The 18,857-nt window shown below is 41.1% G+C and overlaps 1 protein-coding gene across 2 annotated transcripts in view; it reads right to left on the bottom strand.

Annotated features, from left to right (window-relative positions):
- Nucleotides 1-6,400, bottom strand: part of oc (homeobox protein OTX2) — a 13,330-nt gene extending 6,930 nt beyond the window's left edge. Inside the window, exons 1-2 of one of the 2 annotated variants that reach the window (XM_089263252.1) lie at nucleotides 6,220-6,400; nucleotides 3,569-3,723 (exon numbers count right to left, since the gene is read on the bottom strand). In XM_089263252.1, coding sequence (XP_089119378.1) covers nucleotides 3,569-3,723; nucleotides 6,220-6,400 — 336 coding nt within the window. The remainder of the gene's footprint in view (nucleotides 1-3,568; nucleotides 3,724-6,219) is intronic. The other variant, XM_089263253.1, reaches the window with a different exon arrangement.
- Between the last annotated feature and the right edge of the window lie 12,457 nt (nucleotides 6,401-18,857).

Raw genomic sequence — 18,857 nt, 5'->3', positions numbered from 1 at the left:
ATTTGCCCGGGCAAACGAGTGCGCCGTTAATTTTTGCCATTTGTGAGAAATGATTATTTATGTGCAACGCGGCCGGCCATCCCTCCCTCTCCTGCCACCGCCTCGCCTGTGTGTGTGTGCGGTAGGTGGAGCCATGTGGGGCCGCAGCCAACTAGCTCTGCCACCGCGCCCTGCCTGCTAATTGAGTTGCTTGGCTTCCTTCTGGCCGCCGGCCTGGGCCCGGGCCAGACAGTTGCATGCAGCACTCGATTTTCATGTTGCTGCCGCTGGCGTCGCCTGTTTGCTCTGCTTCTTGTTTTTTCTCTGGTGGCTTTTACGGCTTTTCTAGCTGCCGCTGTAATTCAATATGCGCCACGTTTTTATAGGTGTTGCCCCAGCACACGGCCGCTTGGCACAGTGGGGCAAAGCCCAAGCGAAATTTGCATAAATGCCAAACCCGATGCTGATCTAGTCTATGATTGAGCAGGAGCATAGACATACCTATATAGGGTATATCTATAGATATATGTAGCTATATATAGACATGTTGTAAAAATGAATTTGATTCAGATAGTATCTATCTATATCCATGCTCACTTCAAGTATTCAAACGATTCTATCTATTCTCTTCCATCTAGTTTCTGAGTGGTGCGCATTGCCAGTGGTAAACGCGGCACTGTGCAAGCTCTGGCACCGCCTCAAGCTAGTTGTAGACAACAGTAACAGGAGGATGACTTACAAAGCGCAGTGCATGAAGGAGAAGACGAGAAGCACAGAAGCAGCAACAAGACTGTGGAAAATCTATATATGTAATTGTCAATGCACTTTTCCAACACCGCCCACTCGCAATGCAACGCCTGCTGACCCCACCCTCCTCGCCCTGTCGTTCTACACAAGAGCCGTGTGCATTTCAAAAATCAATTGTGTATGAAACGTAACGGCAACTGCTCGACACGAGCTGTGTAAAATCAAACGGAATATCCATTCCATGCGAGTCGGCCTGCCCGGCAGTCCTCGCACCGGGCCGGTGTCCTGGCCGTGCCGCGTTACGTGTCGTTTTTCACTTGCCCGGCCACTGCAGGGGCTTCACGGCCATGGGCCAACGACCGAGCGACCGAGCGACAGGCAGTCCAGTTGCCTTCGGTGCCCTCTTCCCGGTCACGTCCTGCTTCAGTTGTCAGCAGCGGAATGCAAACAAATCAATGAACATGTCAACAGAGCGCACCGAACATGCGGCTGTGTTTGCTCTGGGCATTAGGTGACAATTCTATGCCAAATGATCCTCGATCGAGACCCGAAATGTTGTTGCTCGATCGGCGAATGAATGCGGAAGGAAGGCCTTGTCGATTTTGGCCATTTGGCAGTTGGGCCGACGGCGCTAGCAGCATGTTTGCTTAGGCACAGTGAGAGGGAGGGAGAGAGCGAGGGGCACCTAAGCAAATAGGCAAGAATCTTGGCGCAAATTGAGTTGTTGTTGTTGGCCGGCAAATGCGAATGAGGCAAAAAATTAGCGCAAATTATGCGCTGCTAATGCGCAAAGTAAACTCAAATAGAGCAGCGCACAGCCGTGTGTCCTTGCGTGTCCTGTCTCCCGAGTCCTCCTCTGTTTGTCCAACCCTCCGAGTGATGCGCAGCAAATGCCTTGGGCAAATAGAAAAAAGTCGACACTCATCGTTCATCTTTCGGCTGCTTTTTTCGGGCACATTTGACATTAAAAATATGCCATGTCTCTAGAGTCTAGCCATCGCCCTCACTCCCTCTCTTTCTCACTCGCACGCTCTGTGGCCCACTCACATTTCAAATTTCTATTTGCATAGCGATTTTCTTTGGGAAAATCTATGCATTTGCAACGCTCACGCACTCCCATATGCCATACCAGTTAGACACCAACACACACACACACACACATGTACGCACACACACACATATGGCAAATGGGGCAAAATCTGTTGGCTGTTTGTAATTTGTTTGTTTTATGGATTTGGCAACTTTGATTTTCGAGGGCGTCTTTCGGCTCGACATATGCTTAATTAAACAATTGCCACTGAGTCTACGCAGTGCAAACAAGACTTAAACCAGATAAATACACACACACGCACACGCACACGCACACGCACGCACGCATACAGGGAGAGCTTTGACTTGTTCCTCAGAGCCACAGACACAGATACGTTTCAAGGCGTTGAGCCATATGAAATCAAAGTCAATTCCAATCGGCAGACATCAATGTGAGCAGCAGTCAGCGGGTCAAGAAATTGACTTCTCTTTATGGGTTATTTAGTTTTAACCCAATTGAAGCTCACAAGACTCTAAGAACTCGAGTTGGAGTTGGGATTACTCAAGATTACTTACTGATAGCTGATTCAAAGAAGATATATCGAAGCCATATATATTGGATTTACAGTGAGAATGAGTTAACCATATATAATACATACATATATATGTGTATATCGTTTTATAGGTATTCCAAGAGTCTAAAGTGTATACCCATAGCAAAAACATCGATTCAAGAATAAAAATTCAATTCAATACAAATCGATGTGCAGAACTAATTGGGCTAAAGAATTTGGCATTTCCATAAAAACGGAAAATTTATCTTTAATCTATCGACTCTAGCATACCAACCATAGACTAAAGACTGTGCTGGTAACATAATACATTTGAATGGCATAGATGCAGCACTTAATGTATACAATTAGAAGAGACTATAGACTCTAAACCACACTTTAGACTATAGACTAAAGCATTTCTATAGACCACACTCTAGAGTCTATAGAGTTTATGGACTTTTTATAGCCATTAGACTATATAGCTCAATCCTCAAGTTTGTAAAAGCGTTTACGTATTGTTTTACTATGACAGCAAACGAAAACATTGAGCCTAAGCCGAAACTCTCTCATAGGCAAGAGATAACAAAAGCTAATTTTTGAGTTTTATTATGCGATTTATATAGGCGTCTTAGGTAAAAGGCAAAGCTAATTCTGAGTTTTATTGTGCGATTTATATCGATATCTGTGAAACGAGTAATAAAACTTCAACATGGCTTTGCCTTCTCCCCCTTTGTCTGAATTTCGCCCTTAGTCTTAGAATTAGTTCAATGATAATGGTTTAAATATGCACAACAGTTGTGCTGAAATAGGTCCATGGGCGAATACACAAATTCAAATGAATTTCAGTGAGAGCTATTCTTCTCGAAACACGTCATCAAGCTTGACAAATATCGGGCTATTAGCTTACGAGATGGAGCATATTGAGTGAAGCCATTTTTGTTGGCTTAGCAGAAAATGAATAAAATAAAAGAGCAAATCCGAATAAATACTGCAGCTAATTTTTGACCTGATAAATTATTATATATCATTATGGTTTTATAATCATCTCATTAAGGCAAATTCCCTTTGAGCTCAATCTCCGTTCGATTGACTTGAACTACATATTATTTGACAGACTCTAGGCAGTGGCTTTAGATATACTACATAGATCAAACTACTATCGCTAGTATCAAAATTCGAATTAAAGAGCTCAACTGGCTTCAAGTTGCTTCAGTTATAGATAGATAGATCTATATGCATCTCTAGTGGCTCTATCTTACCTGTACTCTGGATTCGGGCAAATTGATCTTGAGTGCGACCTCCTCGCGCATGAATATATCCGGGTAGCGTGTCTTGCCAAAGAGCGCCTCCAAGACGTCGAGCTGGGCCCGTGTGAATGTTGTACGCTCGCGACGCTGTTTTCTCGTGTTGACGCCTGCAAAAATAAAATAGCACGGGAAAAAAGAAAGAGAGAGAGAAAAAAGAACATAATATTAGCCAAGTTTGAATAGTCAGTGAATGCCTAATCGAATGTGCTGAAAGTTCTTGCATTTTTTTTGGGTGGAGTTTGGCTCGGGTCTCGAAGCTCTGGCACATTGCGCATACGCCGCGTGGGCCAAACTTTAATTAACATACACACACACACACACACATACGTATACGTACGAGAGATGCTTTTCCCAGTATTTTGCCCCCATTTTCCTTTTTCTTTCTTTTTGTGTGTGTGTGTGTGTGTTTCTTTTACTGCTGCTGTGGCAAACCGTTATTCTTAGCAACCCCCGTCGAAATGCCAACCCTAAAAAGCATTTGCTGCTCTGAACCAACCCCGCACAGCGCCGTCCAAAACTTCTTTTGTGTGAGTGTGCATGTGTGTGTGTGTGCGCGTGTGTATATAATGTATTCTATACATATGTAGTGCGTATATAAAGGCAACTACGTATGTGTGTGTGTGCGTGTGTGTGTGTTAAGCCGCGGCATTGTTTGTTTTTGCCGGGGCAGCCGTTGTCAGTGCGTGTCTGCTGCTCGCTCTGCCTTTGTCCCTCTCTCTGCTGCTGCTGCTGCTGCTGCCTCTGCCTCTGCCTCAGCCTCTGCCACGGCTGCTGCTGTCCCAAATATTCATCGTGTGCACCCCTTTTTGTGCCGCAATGCCTTTCGTATGCGTACCCCAGCAGCCACTCTGCCTCCTGTGCCGCTCACTACCCTGCTTGCGCACTCCCTCTCCCTCTCTCCCTCTCTCTTTCGCTCTCTGTGCGCTACTCTATGCCCATCTCTGTTTGGCTCTATCAAAAATTAATGAGTTAGTCATTTTGGTCATGAATTTTTAAATTGAATAAAAAACTTCAACTCAGTTGGCTCGCGCGTTGTCGTTGTCGCTGGCTTTGCAGCTGCCGCTTTTCGTTGTTGTCTTTGTTGCTTCTTTTTCTTATTTTAGTTTTTTTTCTCGTTATTTTGAATGCTTTCAAAATGGTCGCCAGCGCAGTTGTTGTTGTTGTTGTTGTGGCTGCCTTAAAGCAAAATTAATTGCAATTTGTAGTTTGCCTTTTGCGTTTCATTTTTTTCATATTTATTTTTCATATTTATTTTAAATATATATATTTTTATTTTATTTTTGTATTTTTATTTTCGCATTGCCCAAAAGCCTTGGCAGCAATCGCATAAGACTTGTTTCATTAACTGCACCTACATATATATTTTTAACTGCTTTTATTTTGATATTGATTTTCAATATTTGTCAATGCTTTCGAGTGTTTCTTATATTTGCCTGAATAGCTCGCATAATTAAGCTGTCATTATTTTGTTCAATTACATTTTTAATTAGTTTTTTAGCTAATTTCGCGAATTTATCAATGACTTGTAGAAGTTTTGCATTGGAGCTCGATTTATTTATTTCGTTTCTGTACGATTTCAGCTGAGTTCCGGCTTGTTTACACATACATATCAACAGAATAATATATGTGTGTTTGTATACAGGAAATTAAATATTCATAATAATAATATTCGGAAAGTTTCTGCAAATCTTTTTTTTTTTAACAAAAATTTCCATGAATATGAATTATATATAATATATTATTATTATTATTATATGAATTTCATTCAATTTCAAAATTCTAGTTATGCCATCTCTTTAATTATTTAGTTAATTATCGCCGCTTCAGCTCGCTCCATTCTCAGCCGCTTATATAACCCGCCCGACAATATCTTCCATCGACAGATTCTGCTATAACTTGGCTTATTACAAGCGCGACCATGTTAAAAGTAAATAAATAACAAATCAAAATTGATTACATGCGATTGTTTGTATTATTATCTCTCGGTCTCTCTCTCTCTCTCTCTCTCTCACTCTTTCTGTGTTTTCTCTGCTTTATTTTTTTTTTTGGCATTTTGTAGCATTTTTGTCAGTTTTTTATCATTTGCAGCGTCACCGAAATGAGACAAATAACTGGAACCTGACAAGAAACGCGAAGAGAGAAAATGAAACTGAAAAAAAGTTCGACTCATGCGTTCCCAAGCGCGCTGCGACGGCCACTTTGGCTTCAGCTCATTATTCATTTTGACAATTCGACTGATAATGATGCAATCGATGCGAAACGGCATTGAAAAGCATTTTGTGCGACAACTGAACGGCACGCAGTCAACTGCCCCCGATCTGCCATCCATATAGCCATATATACATATAGTAGCCATATCTCTGCATTGTCCCAAATCTCGCTCTCTCTCTCTCTCTCTTCTGTTCGTTCTCTCTTGGCCTGCGCATGCAAATTGAGTTATCAGCCAGCGAGTCTGATGACCGGCCATATATCATTTATCATTCGAGTGGGGCCCGTCTTGGGTCTGGGTCTGGCTCCCACAGCTGGCTTTCAGCACATTTGTTCTTGCGATTCGATTCTTACGTGAGCTTTGTAGTCTACCAAAATTGTTTTGCGATATTTACCCCACATACCTTGGGAGAACCCAACAGCCTCCAGTCCGTGTGGCAGGCCGAAGGGACCCAAAGATGGCATCGGCATGCCCGGCGGCAGCGGTCCGTGCGGCACCGAGTGGTGCGGATGTGGTCCGCCATAGCTGTGCGGATGCGGGCCCAAATCTCCCGATTTGAGAAAGCCCGCCGCCATCAAGGCTTCCGTTGAGTGCAGCGCCACGTTGATGCTGTTTATGGTGTACAACCGTTGATGCTTCAATTGGCCAAAATTGATTGATGGCTCCGTGTGGGCGTGCGTGTGGGCGTGGGCCTGGGCGTGGCAGTGGCCAAAACGCCGCTAACAGTCAAATGGCGTTTATCTAGACGAATGAGGAAAGAGCATAATTAGAGAATGTTGTAAAAGAGATATAGTTGTAGTTTAGTTAAGTGTTATACAAAGATGTATTAGAACTGTTATACTTATAACTATGCTAAAAGATAGTGTGAAATAGTGCAGAAACAGGATTAGCCGAGAGAGAGAAAGCGAGGATGTGATCAAATGCGCATTGGAGTTTATAAAACTGTTATACACATATTAATTATATAGTAAATATAGCTCTTGTTCATTGAACTATATTTAAAGAGAGCGTGGAGAAGTAACAGGATAAGTCGGGAATGTTATCAAGGTAGAAGAAGCTGTGACAAACTGTGGAAGTTCATAGAACTGTTATACATATATTAGATATATAGTAAATAGAACTCTTATACATATATTAACAAAGAGTGTGACGTAGTACACAAACAAGATTGGTCAAGATTGATGGAAGAAGAAGAAGTGGCAAATATGAATATCTTTCTAGTTTATGGAACTGTTATACATATTTATTAGAGATTGAAATGAATACACAATAGAGACTAAGAATTAAGCACTGACTAGATGGGCTTTTGGTTGACTGTTATATGTATATTACAGATATACCAAGTGGAACTGTTATACATATTTGATAGCTGTAATCATCATAATCATGCCGATCAAGAGTTTGGTTCATATATTGCTCTAGTCATCGTTGCCCTTTGCTATCAATATCAAGTAACTGTATGCATTTCCTTTAACTGTTTAACTGTTTTCTATTCACTTTCCAATCACTTCATAATCTCTGCCATATTTGCCATCTTATGTGCCGGTCCTTGAGCCTCGGCTCTGGCTGTGTCTGTGGCCTCAGCCTCAAATTGGGCCAGATGTGTTATTAATTTGCGTGTGCGCGTGAGCATGTAATTTGGAAGCGTTGTTGGGGTTCGGCTTTGGACAGCCTCTGCATATACAGATATATATCTATACTTATACCTATACATATATATATCTATGTATGTATGTGTATGTGTATGCGTATGTAGGGATTCTGGCTCGAGTGGCTGCTGCAATGTTGTATTTGCGGCTTTGGGTTTTGGCTTTGCCGGTTTCCATTTCGCTTGCACTCGGATGCATTGAGCCATGAAAACGACATGACAAAACAAAACAAATTTGCTGTGCACGGTGCAGGCTACTTTACCCTATATATATAGCTGTGTGTGTGTGTGTGTGTGTGGATTTATATTGGAACGGTCGATGGTCGATGGTCGTTGGTCGTTATCGGGTCGGGTATATATGTGACAAATAGCTGGCTGCATTTTCCAATTTCAAAACAATGAGAGACCTCCGAGGTGTCCGTGCTAATCCCGCAATTTCACTGCCTCTCGCTTCTGCGCCTATTCGCCGTCTCATTTGCACTGGGCTCACATATTGCTAATTTGTATTTTTCGCACGAAACCACCGAAAAATAGAGAGAAAAAAAAGAAAAAGAATGTGGGACAAAAGAGTTTCGAACTCGTCGCACGGCATATGAGTATTAAGCCAGGTTCAGCTCGAGTTGAAGGCCGAGTTTGGTCCGGCCTAATCTTAATGCCCAAGCCATTGTCCCATCATGCCCAGTGCATGTGTGCATGTGTGTGTGTGTGTGTGCCCATCCCAGTTCGTCCTTTTAGTAAGTGTCTTGCCTAATCCAGTGGCTAAGCACAGATCAAAGATCTTTAAACCGCAAGACTGCCCAAATACTAAGTCTAGGCGGTTCTCCTTTCCGTTCCCGTTCCCGTTCCCGTTCCTCTAGCAAAAGGCGTTATTACACAGTTGGGTAATCTTGCGATAGTAAACTCTGAGCAAGGATCCCTACAACAGGCCACAGGATTTGCCACACAGACAGGGCTAAACTGTGGACTAGACAACTTGCTTGAGCTGGGTTTGCAAAAGGAAAAAATATTCATATAGGGCTTATCGCAGAACAAGTCTATTCTAAACCTAATGAGCAACTGTAAATGTTTAGATTTCATGTGGGTCTTTATAATATCCATGTTCGACAGAACTATAGAGTTTTGATCATCATTATACTAATAGCAAATTTAATGATCATAATAGGGTTTATAAGTTAATAGCCAATCTATATGCTAAAGGAAAATATACTAATTTTTAGTATTTTGTTTTACATATTTCATCATTGAATTGTTAATAGACGGATCTGTGATAAGTGATATACTTTTATACAGTTTTACTGTTATAGTGTTGTACTGCTATAGCAATATACTAGTCCACTGTTATACTGTTATATTGTTATACTATTGTACTATTGTACTGTTATATTGTAATATTAATAAACTATTATTCTTGTATTCTCTTATATGCTCTACTTTAAATACTTTTATACTGTTATACTGACATACTCCTGTCCTATTATATTGCTAAAGGTTTATTTTGAAGTGTTCCTGTATTGTTATATGACTATACTAATTAACTGTTATGCTGTGATATTTTTTAGCTGTTATACTCTGTACTGTCATACTAGATCTAGCTGTTTTATGGCTTGCCAGGCAGGTGGGCTTGGGGGCAGCTGTGACTGTGACTGTCTCTGATTTGCTTTTTTTGCCAAATGTGGCACATATGAAGAAGAAAAAGAAGAAGAAGAAGGAGAACGAGAAGAAAAAACAACAAACAAAACAAAAAAAAACTAAAAACAAAATAACAACAATATAAAGAGCTACGTGATTTTCTTGACATTCGACGCTGCTGATTATGAAAAATCATGGCAAAAAAGCGAGAGATAGAGGGAGAGAGAAACAGCAGCAGTCGAGGGAGGCAAAGGCCCCGCTGGCCTTTGTGACGGTGCGCCTCGGGGACTCGAAACGCTGGGACTCTCGGCATGTCGCACGGGCCCAAAATCATTCCGGCTCGACATATATCACGTACACGCACTTTCATTAAAAATTCAGTCTGTATTCGGCGAGCGACAATCTGCATTTTCATTTTCACTTTCAGTTTCCGGGCGTCGAGCTGAGTATCTCTTCTTCTCAATTGACTTCAATTCAGAGATTCAGTTTCAGCTTTACCTTTCCAATTTAGCTGCTATCCTGTAGCTATTACGATTGTCTCTGTCTGTATGTGTGTGTGTGCCAGTGTGTGTGTTTGGCTTATGATTCTTGTAATGCATATGTTGTGTCCCGCCTGCCTCTTGCTCGTAATTACGGTCAAAATAATATTTTCGAACTACTGATAAGTGGCGGACAGCGGCGATCCGAAGGTAAACAGCCTTAGGAAAATAAACAAATCGAACGCTACCGAATCTTTCGAGCTCAACTGATTGACTCACTGACGGACGGACCGAGTGACGGACGGACGAAACATTGGACAATTGTGGACCAGCGCCCGCACTTTAAGTAAGCTGGACAACGATCGAACTACCGAAACGGTAGCCCCAGAAGACCGTGTGCTATATATAGGTCTAATTGTAGCTCTCTCTCTCTCTCTCTCTCTCTCTCTCTCTGTCTTTCTCTCTCTCTTTTTCTGTGGCGTTTTTCTGATGGTACCCTGGGAAAGTGTGTAACCAAATATTGTGATCGTTATGACGCTGGCTACTGTTAATTTGTGCCATGGGAATATTTTGTTGCTGTCTTCGACATATTCAAGTTGATCGTTTAATTTGTTGTAGTTGTTGTTTTTGTACGGTTTTTGGCGAGTTTTGTTTGGTTTTGTTTTGGCCAGCCGTGATTAATGATTCCAGCTAAACGAATGTGGCATTCAAATCTATTTCCAAAGCCCATTGACTGTCTCTGTGCATGTGTGTGTGTGCGTGTGTGTTTAGAAAGCGCCAGAGTGAGATGAGCAAAAATAGTTGGCCCAATGCAGCCGAGACAAGTTCAAAGTCTGGCCATTATTCCACTTCCCGCCAGCGTGTGACAGGCCGCAATATTGTGCAACAGAAATGGCCAAAGCCAGCGGCAAATTGCCAGAGCCGATCGAGCCAACTGAGCTGAGCGAGTGCAACCAGCTGTCAAAAGTGCTCACTTGTCATATGCTGCCATAGACAGAGCCGTTGCCTCGTTTAGTTGCCCGTTGCCTGTTGCCCGTTGCCTGTTGCCTGCTGCAGTTGCAGCTATTAGCGGCCTTAACAAGCTCCATAACAACTTAATATGTCCAGCCGCGTTTGCTACAGTGCACTACACAGCTGGCAACAGCAGGTGCCGCCAAAATCTGGCGGAGTCGCTGCCGGCCGAGAGAAACGAGCTGATAAATGTGAGTTTCTTATGAATTTTCGCTGCGCTGTCAACGGCCAGTTGCAACTTTCTATCGCTTGCAGCACAGTGTAAAAGTGTGAAACGTTTCTCAGGCTCATTTACATAGCGAACAGCTACCGGAATCTGCCTGGCTGCCAGACAGCTCAACTGGCAGACTGCAACGCGAACTCGAACTCGGACTGGGACTGGGACTCTAGAGTGGGATGCGGATTGGGACTGCGGCTGGCCTAGCATAATAAGCTGTCTGTCGAAAATAATGCAACTTAATAAACGCAACAAAGAACGCGCGATGGCTCAGGTGGCACGTCCCGAGCTGCCAACTGGAAAAGGCAGCTCCAGCTCCAGCTCGAGTCGAGTCGAGTTGGGCTCAACTGGTAGCCAGTTGTGGTGGATCGTGCGCCATTTCTACGCAAATGCATTTTGACATTTAAATTTGCAATTTTCGCATAAAATTATATTTATTTTTCATTAGGTGGGGAGGGAAAATGCAGCCTTGCAGCAGCAGCAGCAGCAACTACTACTACTGTAACTGCAGCAGCAACAGTTGCTGCTGCTGCTGCTGCTGTACAATTCCAGCTACTGAGTGACATGCTGACGTTGACGTCCGCTGAAGTTTAATTAACAAACGTGCCAAATAATTGAAAAAGTGTGAAGATTTGACAAGTTTAATACGCATTCAAAATGCGCGCATGGCCTAGAAACCGCTAACTGCAACAGCAACAACAGCAGCAGCAGCAGCAGCAACAACTATGGCGACAACTTGGCTTTTTAATTAGTTTTCATTTTAATTTTTATTCATATTCATATTCATATTCATATTTTTTTCTCATTTTGTTAATCGTATGCATTACACATTTAATTAAATTGACACTTGAGCACGCTGAAACGAGTCTGGATAAATGGCATATATACATATATATACATATATGTATATATATAATATATAAAGTTAATAGACATACAGTTGGCATATTTTAATCACAAATTGGCCAATGATAGATTGCTCAACGAAAACAAGTTGCCAACACACACACACACACACATTCACACACACACACACACTCTTAGCTCTCTTTCCATCAACTGCAGCGCGAGCATCGTCAAATGCAAATTGTTAATAATTTCATGTGCTAATTGACGCTGCCAGCAATTAAATGAACAGATCAATTAAAGATTTGCCATGCTCAATGGTTGAGTTAAACGTCTGCAGTCAGAGTTCAGATCCGTCTGCTAGAAGGATGAAAATGAGCTGAGGTTGCTGAAATTATTGATAGATTGTGCGAGTGTGCATGAATGAATGAATGAATGAATGTTGCCTTGCCGAGTCGGACAAATGATTGCATCATAGTAAAAATAAATCAAACAAACCACACAAATCACAAATCAATAATAGAGTAAAGAGCCCTGACTGGGCACAGAGACAGAGCAATAGCAACAACAAATAACAATAACAACAACAAATAACAATAACAACAAAACTTATTATTTGACGCATTGTCAATGTGATCTTGATAACTGGCCGGTTCGGCATGGTACGGTTAGGTTCGCTCTGGTCCGGGCCGGGCCCGTCCCGGCCTTTTGAGTGATTTCTATTTAAATGGCTTTGTCAACGAAATTCGAGAAGCCAAAAAAACAACTAAAAAGTTTTCGTTGGGTACAGCCGCGTAATGAGCAAAGAGTGAAGAGAGATAAAAATTAATAATACAAATAATTGGGAAAAATAAAAAACGAGAGATATAAATAGGTATATACATATGTATGTATACACACATGGCGAGTGTGCTTGTATTGGTGGCAAAGAAGTCAATCGAAATGAAATGAAACCTCACTTAAGGCTAGGCGAGGCGACGCCAAGGCGTCACAAATTGACAAAGACTTGATTCCGTATTAGAGCCGAACAGCGTCGCCGCCTCTGCCTCTGCCTCTGTCACTGCCTATGTCACTGGCTCTGCCTCCATCAGCATCTCCATCACTGATCCCAGCTACAGCTTTCAGTGGGCAGAGGCAGACATTGGGCGTGCGTCGATGTATCTATGCTAAACAATGGAGCTATACGGTCTGGAAGCTCTCTCGGCTTTGCCTCCGCCCGATAAGCTATCAAAATGTCGCGACGCGATCTTGACTTCAATTCAATTCATGAATTGAAACGGACCAAGTAACGGATGTGGATGTGGCTCTAGCTCTGACTCTGACTGAGTCTGTGGCTATGAATGAATGAGCTATAGCAGAGCTCCAATTCAAATTGAAATTGGCAGCTCGAGTTCTGCTTGCCCCTGCGTGGGCGTACATTGAAGCTTGACTGTTCTTTTTCCTATATTTTTTTTTTTCATATTTTTTCTTAATTTTTTTTTATTATTTTGTTAATGCTTAGCTCGGCTCAGTTTAGACGCATGTGACAAGGGCCAGAATGAGTCTGACGCTTGCCAGCTGGCTAAAAACAAATTGCCTTGCATATTAATTTGAACATAGAGAGAGAGAGAGAGAGAAAGAGAGAGATGGAGAGAGAGAAAAACACAATATCTATGCAAATTAATAATAATACAAAACGACGCGTTGAGGCACAAAAATATTAAAAATATATAAAAATACATATATGTATTTATAAATAACATAGTATGTGCGTGTGTGCGTGTGTGTGTGTGTGTGCCTGCATATGCTAACACAAAATATGCTCGATGTTTTAATTTATGACCCAGCCGCTTTGAAATTAGCTAATAAAGCGCGGCGGCTACAACAACAACAATAACAAGAACAGCCTCAAAAAAATAATAAAAATAACCAAAAAATATATGAAGAAGAAGAAGAAGCTGAAGCTGAAGCTGAAGCTGAAGCTGAAGCTGAAGAATAAAAAAAAACTTATCAAAATGTGTGAATAATGTGACCTGAACGGGTCGCTCGAGCCGCGCTTCGAGAGTTTCTTCTCCCATTGTGTGCGCTGCACAGTAGTGTTTTTTTTTTTTTTGGATTCAGGTAGCCCCATCGCATATGAATATAGATATGCATAGTGATATTTAGTATGTTAGTTAGTTGTTAGTTGTGGATTGCCCATGTTTTGCCTTTGACTGTTGCTGATGCTGAGACCTCTGCCCCCTGCCCCCTGCCCCTTGCCCCTTGCCCTTTGCCTAATTAACAAGCAGTCCAAGAAAACAAAATATATCAAAGAAAAACAAAACTGGGCGGCATTAATATGCCCATTAAAATTATGAAAATCCATTTCGGCTTCAATGCGCTCTCATATTATGCACTCATGGGGACTCATCATGGAATTTCCTGTTTAGCTGCAATATGGATTTATCACAGTTCGCTTCTAGCCCAGTTTTTTTTTTTATAGAGCGCAATTATAGAGGGATCGCCTTCTATGCCGCCTTTAAAGTTTAGTTATTCCTTTAGCCATTTGAAGAACTACAACTATTATTGAGTTATTTATTTCATTAGTCTACCTATATATAATCTATGCTCATATCAAATAATTGTGTTCTTTAATTAACTAGAGAAGAAGAATAATAATCGAGCTCTATTCAACTATAGGCAAGTAGTAAATTCATATATGATTACAACTAAGGTTTAGCCTTAAAGCCCTTTTCCCTGTATCTCGAGAACTCTATCGTTTATTAAACTATTTCCTGCATAGCTTTATATATATATTCACCGTTCAATAATCAAATAATTCCTTTTTGCAATGAATTTACGTTATATGCCTTTTAGAGGTCGCAATAGAGCTTATGTCCTATTCATCAGTTGCTTAATCACAGACCAGTAGTGCATGCATATATGAATATAGCTGTATTATAGAAGATCTTTGAACTATAGACCTGAAGTTTCCTGTGCTGTAGGTCTATATATCTCGAAAACTCTAGCTATGCTTGGCCCATTTTTTCCAAATCTTAGCTGTATAATAACCTGTAACCTTACTAATCTTACCTTAGATAAATATTTTAGACGACTTAAGCTCTATTTATCAAATGGAAAGATTTTCAAATATTTTAAATTCTATAACAAAGTCAAACAACTTTTCACCTCTCTTATATTGTATATAAACAATGAACTCTGTTCTAGTGATATTAATGTCTTTGCAATCCTAGAATATAAACAACTTTAATTCTTCCATATTAGCTTTATTCATTCCCATATAAGCTAGTAATACGATAACCTAAAGCTTACTTCTGATATCTACTAGGAGTAGTACTTCGGGCCGACGGCAAATATTTGAAGCCCATCGCTTGTATCTCAATTGATAGCTAAGAGAACTATGTCAAGATCGAAGAGAACAGATCGAGTGGGACAACTTAGTTAAAGATAACTCAAAGTGAAGGACATTGCAATATTATCGAACAGTTTCCCAACTAGGCTGCCAAGATAATCCGAGAAAACAGTGATAAGTGCGCTAGTTTAACTTAGGTACAGCTAAATAGAGTTATAGGTATAATCCGTGATAGTCGTGATGGCATTGGCCGGCGTCATTTGGTTAGTTCATTGAAATATGGGTTATTATATTACATTGCTTGTTGGTAGTAAATTTCTGTTATAGATTGATATTGATAGATGGCTTTGGTGCACATCTGTAAACAGCACTCACCAAAAAAAAAAAACACACACACACACCAATATCGCGGAGCTTGAGCGATTCTCGATGCTGTCACTGTTGCCGTGCGGATATTCCAAAAGCGAGCAAAAAAATATACCGTTTAAGGATATCGGATTGCGGATATGTTGATGTTATTTGTTGTATAGATCCAATTGTTGGCGTCGATCGATGCCTTTGGCAGACAATACGATGCTGAGATCGACTCGGGTCTGCGATGCGTTATTCGGTATTCGGTATTCAGTTATTGGGATAGTTGAGTGTTTTGTTGTTTTAGCCAGGTTAAGGGCAAATACACTTGCTGCGGCAGACACCAAAAAAAACAATGCACAATTTATCGAACGACTTTAGTATCTTTTAGAACTTTAGCTAACGGCTCTTGTTGCTGTTGCTGTTGCTGTTGTTGTTGTTGATGATGTTTTCGTTGTTGTTGCTGTTGTTGTTTTGTGTTTAGGATTTTGCACACGCACGTTATTTAAATGTTTGTTTATTTGTTGCTTTTTTGCTGTGGGTGTGTATGTATGTATGTGTATGTGTGTGTGTATGTATGTATGTATGTTTGAGTGTGTCTGTGTATTTTAATGTATTTTAGAGTGTGTGCGTGACACGGCGTTGATTAAACGCGACGAAATATAACGGTGAACGGTAAACGATTGAACGCTGATTTGAACCAACAACAAAACGAGCGAGCGGAGCGACGAACGCACAACCCGAGCGGCACGAATGTTACTTTGGAACTGATTTTCGTCGTGACACCTTCAATGCGAGCAGCACCAGCAGAAGCAGCGCTAACAGCGTTAACAGCAGCGACAGCGGCAGCAGAAGTCGTTCGACCAGTCCAATTTGTTGTTGTTGCTGGCTGCGCTGCCTTTGCCTTTGCCTTTGCTGTTGACGTTGCCGTTGCCGTTGCCTCTGCTCTCTTCGTCGTCGTCGTCGTCGTCGTCGTTTATCGTCGTCGTCAATCGTCAGCAATAGCAACAACAAAAACACGAGTCCAAGCGACTTCCTTTTTCAACGCACGCACACATGCACAAAGAGAGCGAGAGCACAATGCTTTAGCAATGGCTGACAGCGAGCGCAAGCGACGCTCACCGTGTGCTAGAGCGAGGCAGCAGGAGTGCCAACAGCAGCGACTGCCTGGCTGGCTGGCAGCTCGCATTTATGGACTTGAACAGCGCTTGCACTTTTCGTCTCGCTCTCACCAGCCGTGCAGCGGGGCCAAGTGTGAGCAGGCGCGCTGCACTTGGCAGCTGTATTTACCTATGTGTTGTTGCTGTTTCTGTGTTTTTGCCGAACCACACCCCCAAAAACAATGAAAATTGCTGCTGGTTTGCTGTTGTATGTTGTTGTTGTTGTTGTTGCTGCTGCTGTCGCTGCTTTTGCTGGCTGTCGCTTCTTCGCACTCGGTTCAACAACCAAGCAGCAGTACGCCAATTTTACTTTTTTTTTATTACGATTTTTTTTCTTCTCCTTTTTTTTTTTGCTTTCTTGTTTTTGCACAAATTGTTTGATTCGCCTTAGTTGTTGCTTTTGCTGTTGTTGTTGTTGCTGTTGCTGCTGTATTTTGCGCGCGCAATGAAATTTTAATGAAAATGACAGACCAAACACACGCAAAACTCAACTACTAAAGCAACGCAAAATTGTTAGTTAGCAGGAATAAAAATAAATAATAAAATGAAAATCTTCCAGCAGACTGTGCGGGCAGCGCGGGCAGCGCAGCAATGGACCTGGTCAGGAGGACAAACACCAGCGCAGCCAGTCAGAGCCCAAAATTGCTGTACACAGGGAGCAACAATCAGGCTGATGGAGTCAGAGAGATATGTACATACATATGTATATATATGTATGTGTGTACTATATACAAAGCACGCCCCCAGCCAGCATTCGCAGCTCTGGGCCAGCCTACTTTTGCAGAATCATTCACATTTATGCTAATTTAATGGGATCGTTGCAAATTTAAAAATATTCGAAAAGAAAACACCGATTTCTATCTGCGTTTCGTTTATTACGCTTATCGCTAAATGTTAAGAGATAGAGATGATTATTCATGGCGATTGCATAAATGGGTATTAATGCCAATAATCATAATCAATCAAACAAATCATAATTATGCCTTCAATATAACAAGATCAACTCCGTTCCAAAATGTTTTATGACTTAATTATTAATTTATATATCATGAAATTTCCTGATATGCTAATGCACGTTTCACATTGAGTGGCGCACAGTCCACGGCTGAAACACAGCGGCGGCTCCACTGTGCATGACAGTTAGCCTGCCCACAACAACAAAATGGTTGACATGGCCCCTCGTTCGGCTAAGGGAGGCAGAAATAAAAAAGCAAGTAGGGAAAACCTTATCAAATTTTCATGACAATTTCAAATAGCTGACGACAGTAATTTTTTTTTTTTTTTTATCCACACCCACGCAGAAAGGAAAGTTGTGAAAATTTTGGTTGCTGTTTTTTTTTTTTATGGATTTCTCTTGTAAATTTTCTCATTTGACTGGGTCCAAAATAAAATTTTTGCTGCTAATTGATGTATATATCAAACAAGCCGTAATTATACTTACAACGCCCCCAACATCGCCCCGCTGCCTCTTACGCTCTCTGTCTAGCACTTTGCCTGTGCGCGCTCTCTCTCTCTCTCTCTCTCTCACTCGCTGTCTCTGTCTAAGGTCATGCAAATGCAGACAAAATTACAGTTATGGCAGCTTAACATACAAATTGGGAGCCAGAGTTGAGAAAAAAATCAAATAAAACAAAATAACGGCAAAGTTGGGCAGAAATTTTAATTGTGTTCTTAAAGCCCGAGCGAATTTTGCGCTTAAAGTCAAAATTTAGCAATATTAGAGCATTGATTTAATGAATAGCTCGGGGTAATTGTGTTTAAATTATCAATAATTATAATTATGTTTAATTTAATCACATTTTTATTCAATGAATGATAAAAAAAATTGATACAAATTACAAAATGTATATTTATATACATAATTATATTTATATATATGTATATACATCTGTTAGCTATAGTAATTTGTATAAAAAGTTATAAAACTTTTTAATCGATATTTAATTAGCTCAGTTTAATTTATTAATTGCCTTCGCTTGCCCTCACACCTTTCAATTTCAGCTAGAGAACTTTTAATTTGATTACACATGTGATTCACGTAGTACATGCATATATTTAACTATTCGATTGCAGCTGTTGTTGTTGTTGTTGTTGTTTGTTATTTAATGAATAAGGCATAAAAATCGCATACGCTCTAAGCCCATTTACATTGACTGAGCAGCTCTTAGACAGATCCAAATATCTATTATATTATATATGCATATGCGAAATAAGAGTAAAACTATTATTGAATTCGATTCCATTCAGTTTTCGCTCACACACACACACACACACACTGCTGGGCATCTGCGGCGGCTGTCGGCGCAGTGCGAGGGCTGCCCATAAACTTGTATGTGTGTTTATGTGTGCGATTTTTAACT

Source organism: Drosophila navojoa, chromosome X, assembly GCF_054131105.1.
Source record: "Drosophila navojoa isolate 15081-1374.11 chromosome X, UAZ_NAV_1.0, whole genome shotgun sequence".
Classification (NCBI taxonomy): Eukaryota; Metazoa; Arthropoda; class Insecta; order Diptera; family Drosophilidae; genus Drosophila; species Drosophila navojoa.
This window is presented reverse-complemented; position numbering and strand designations above follow the sequence as displayed.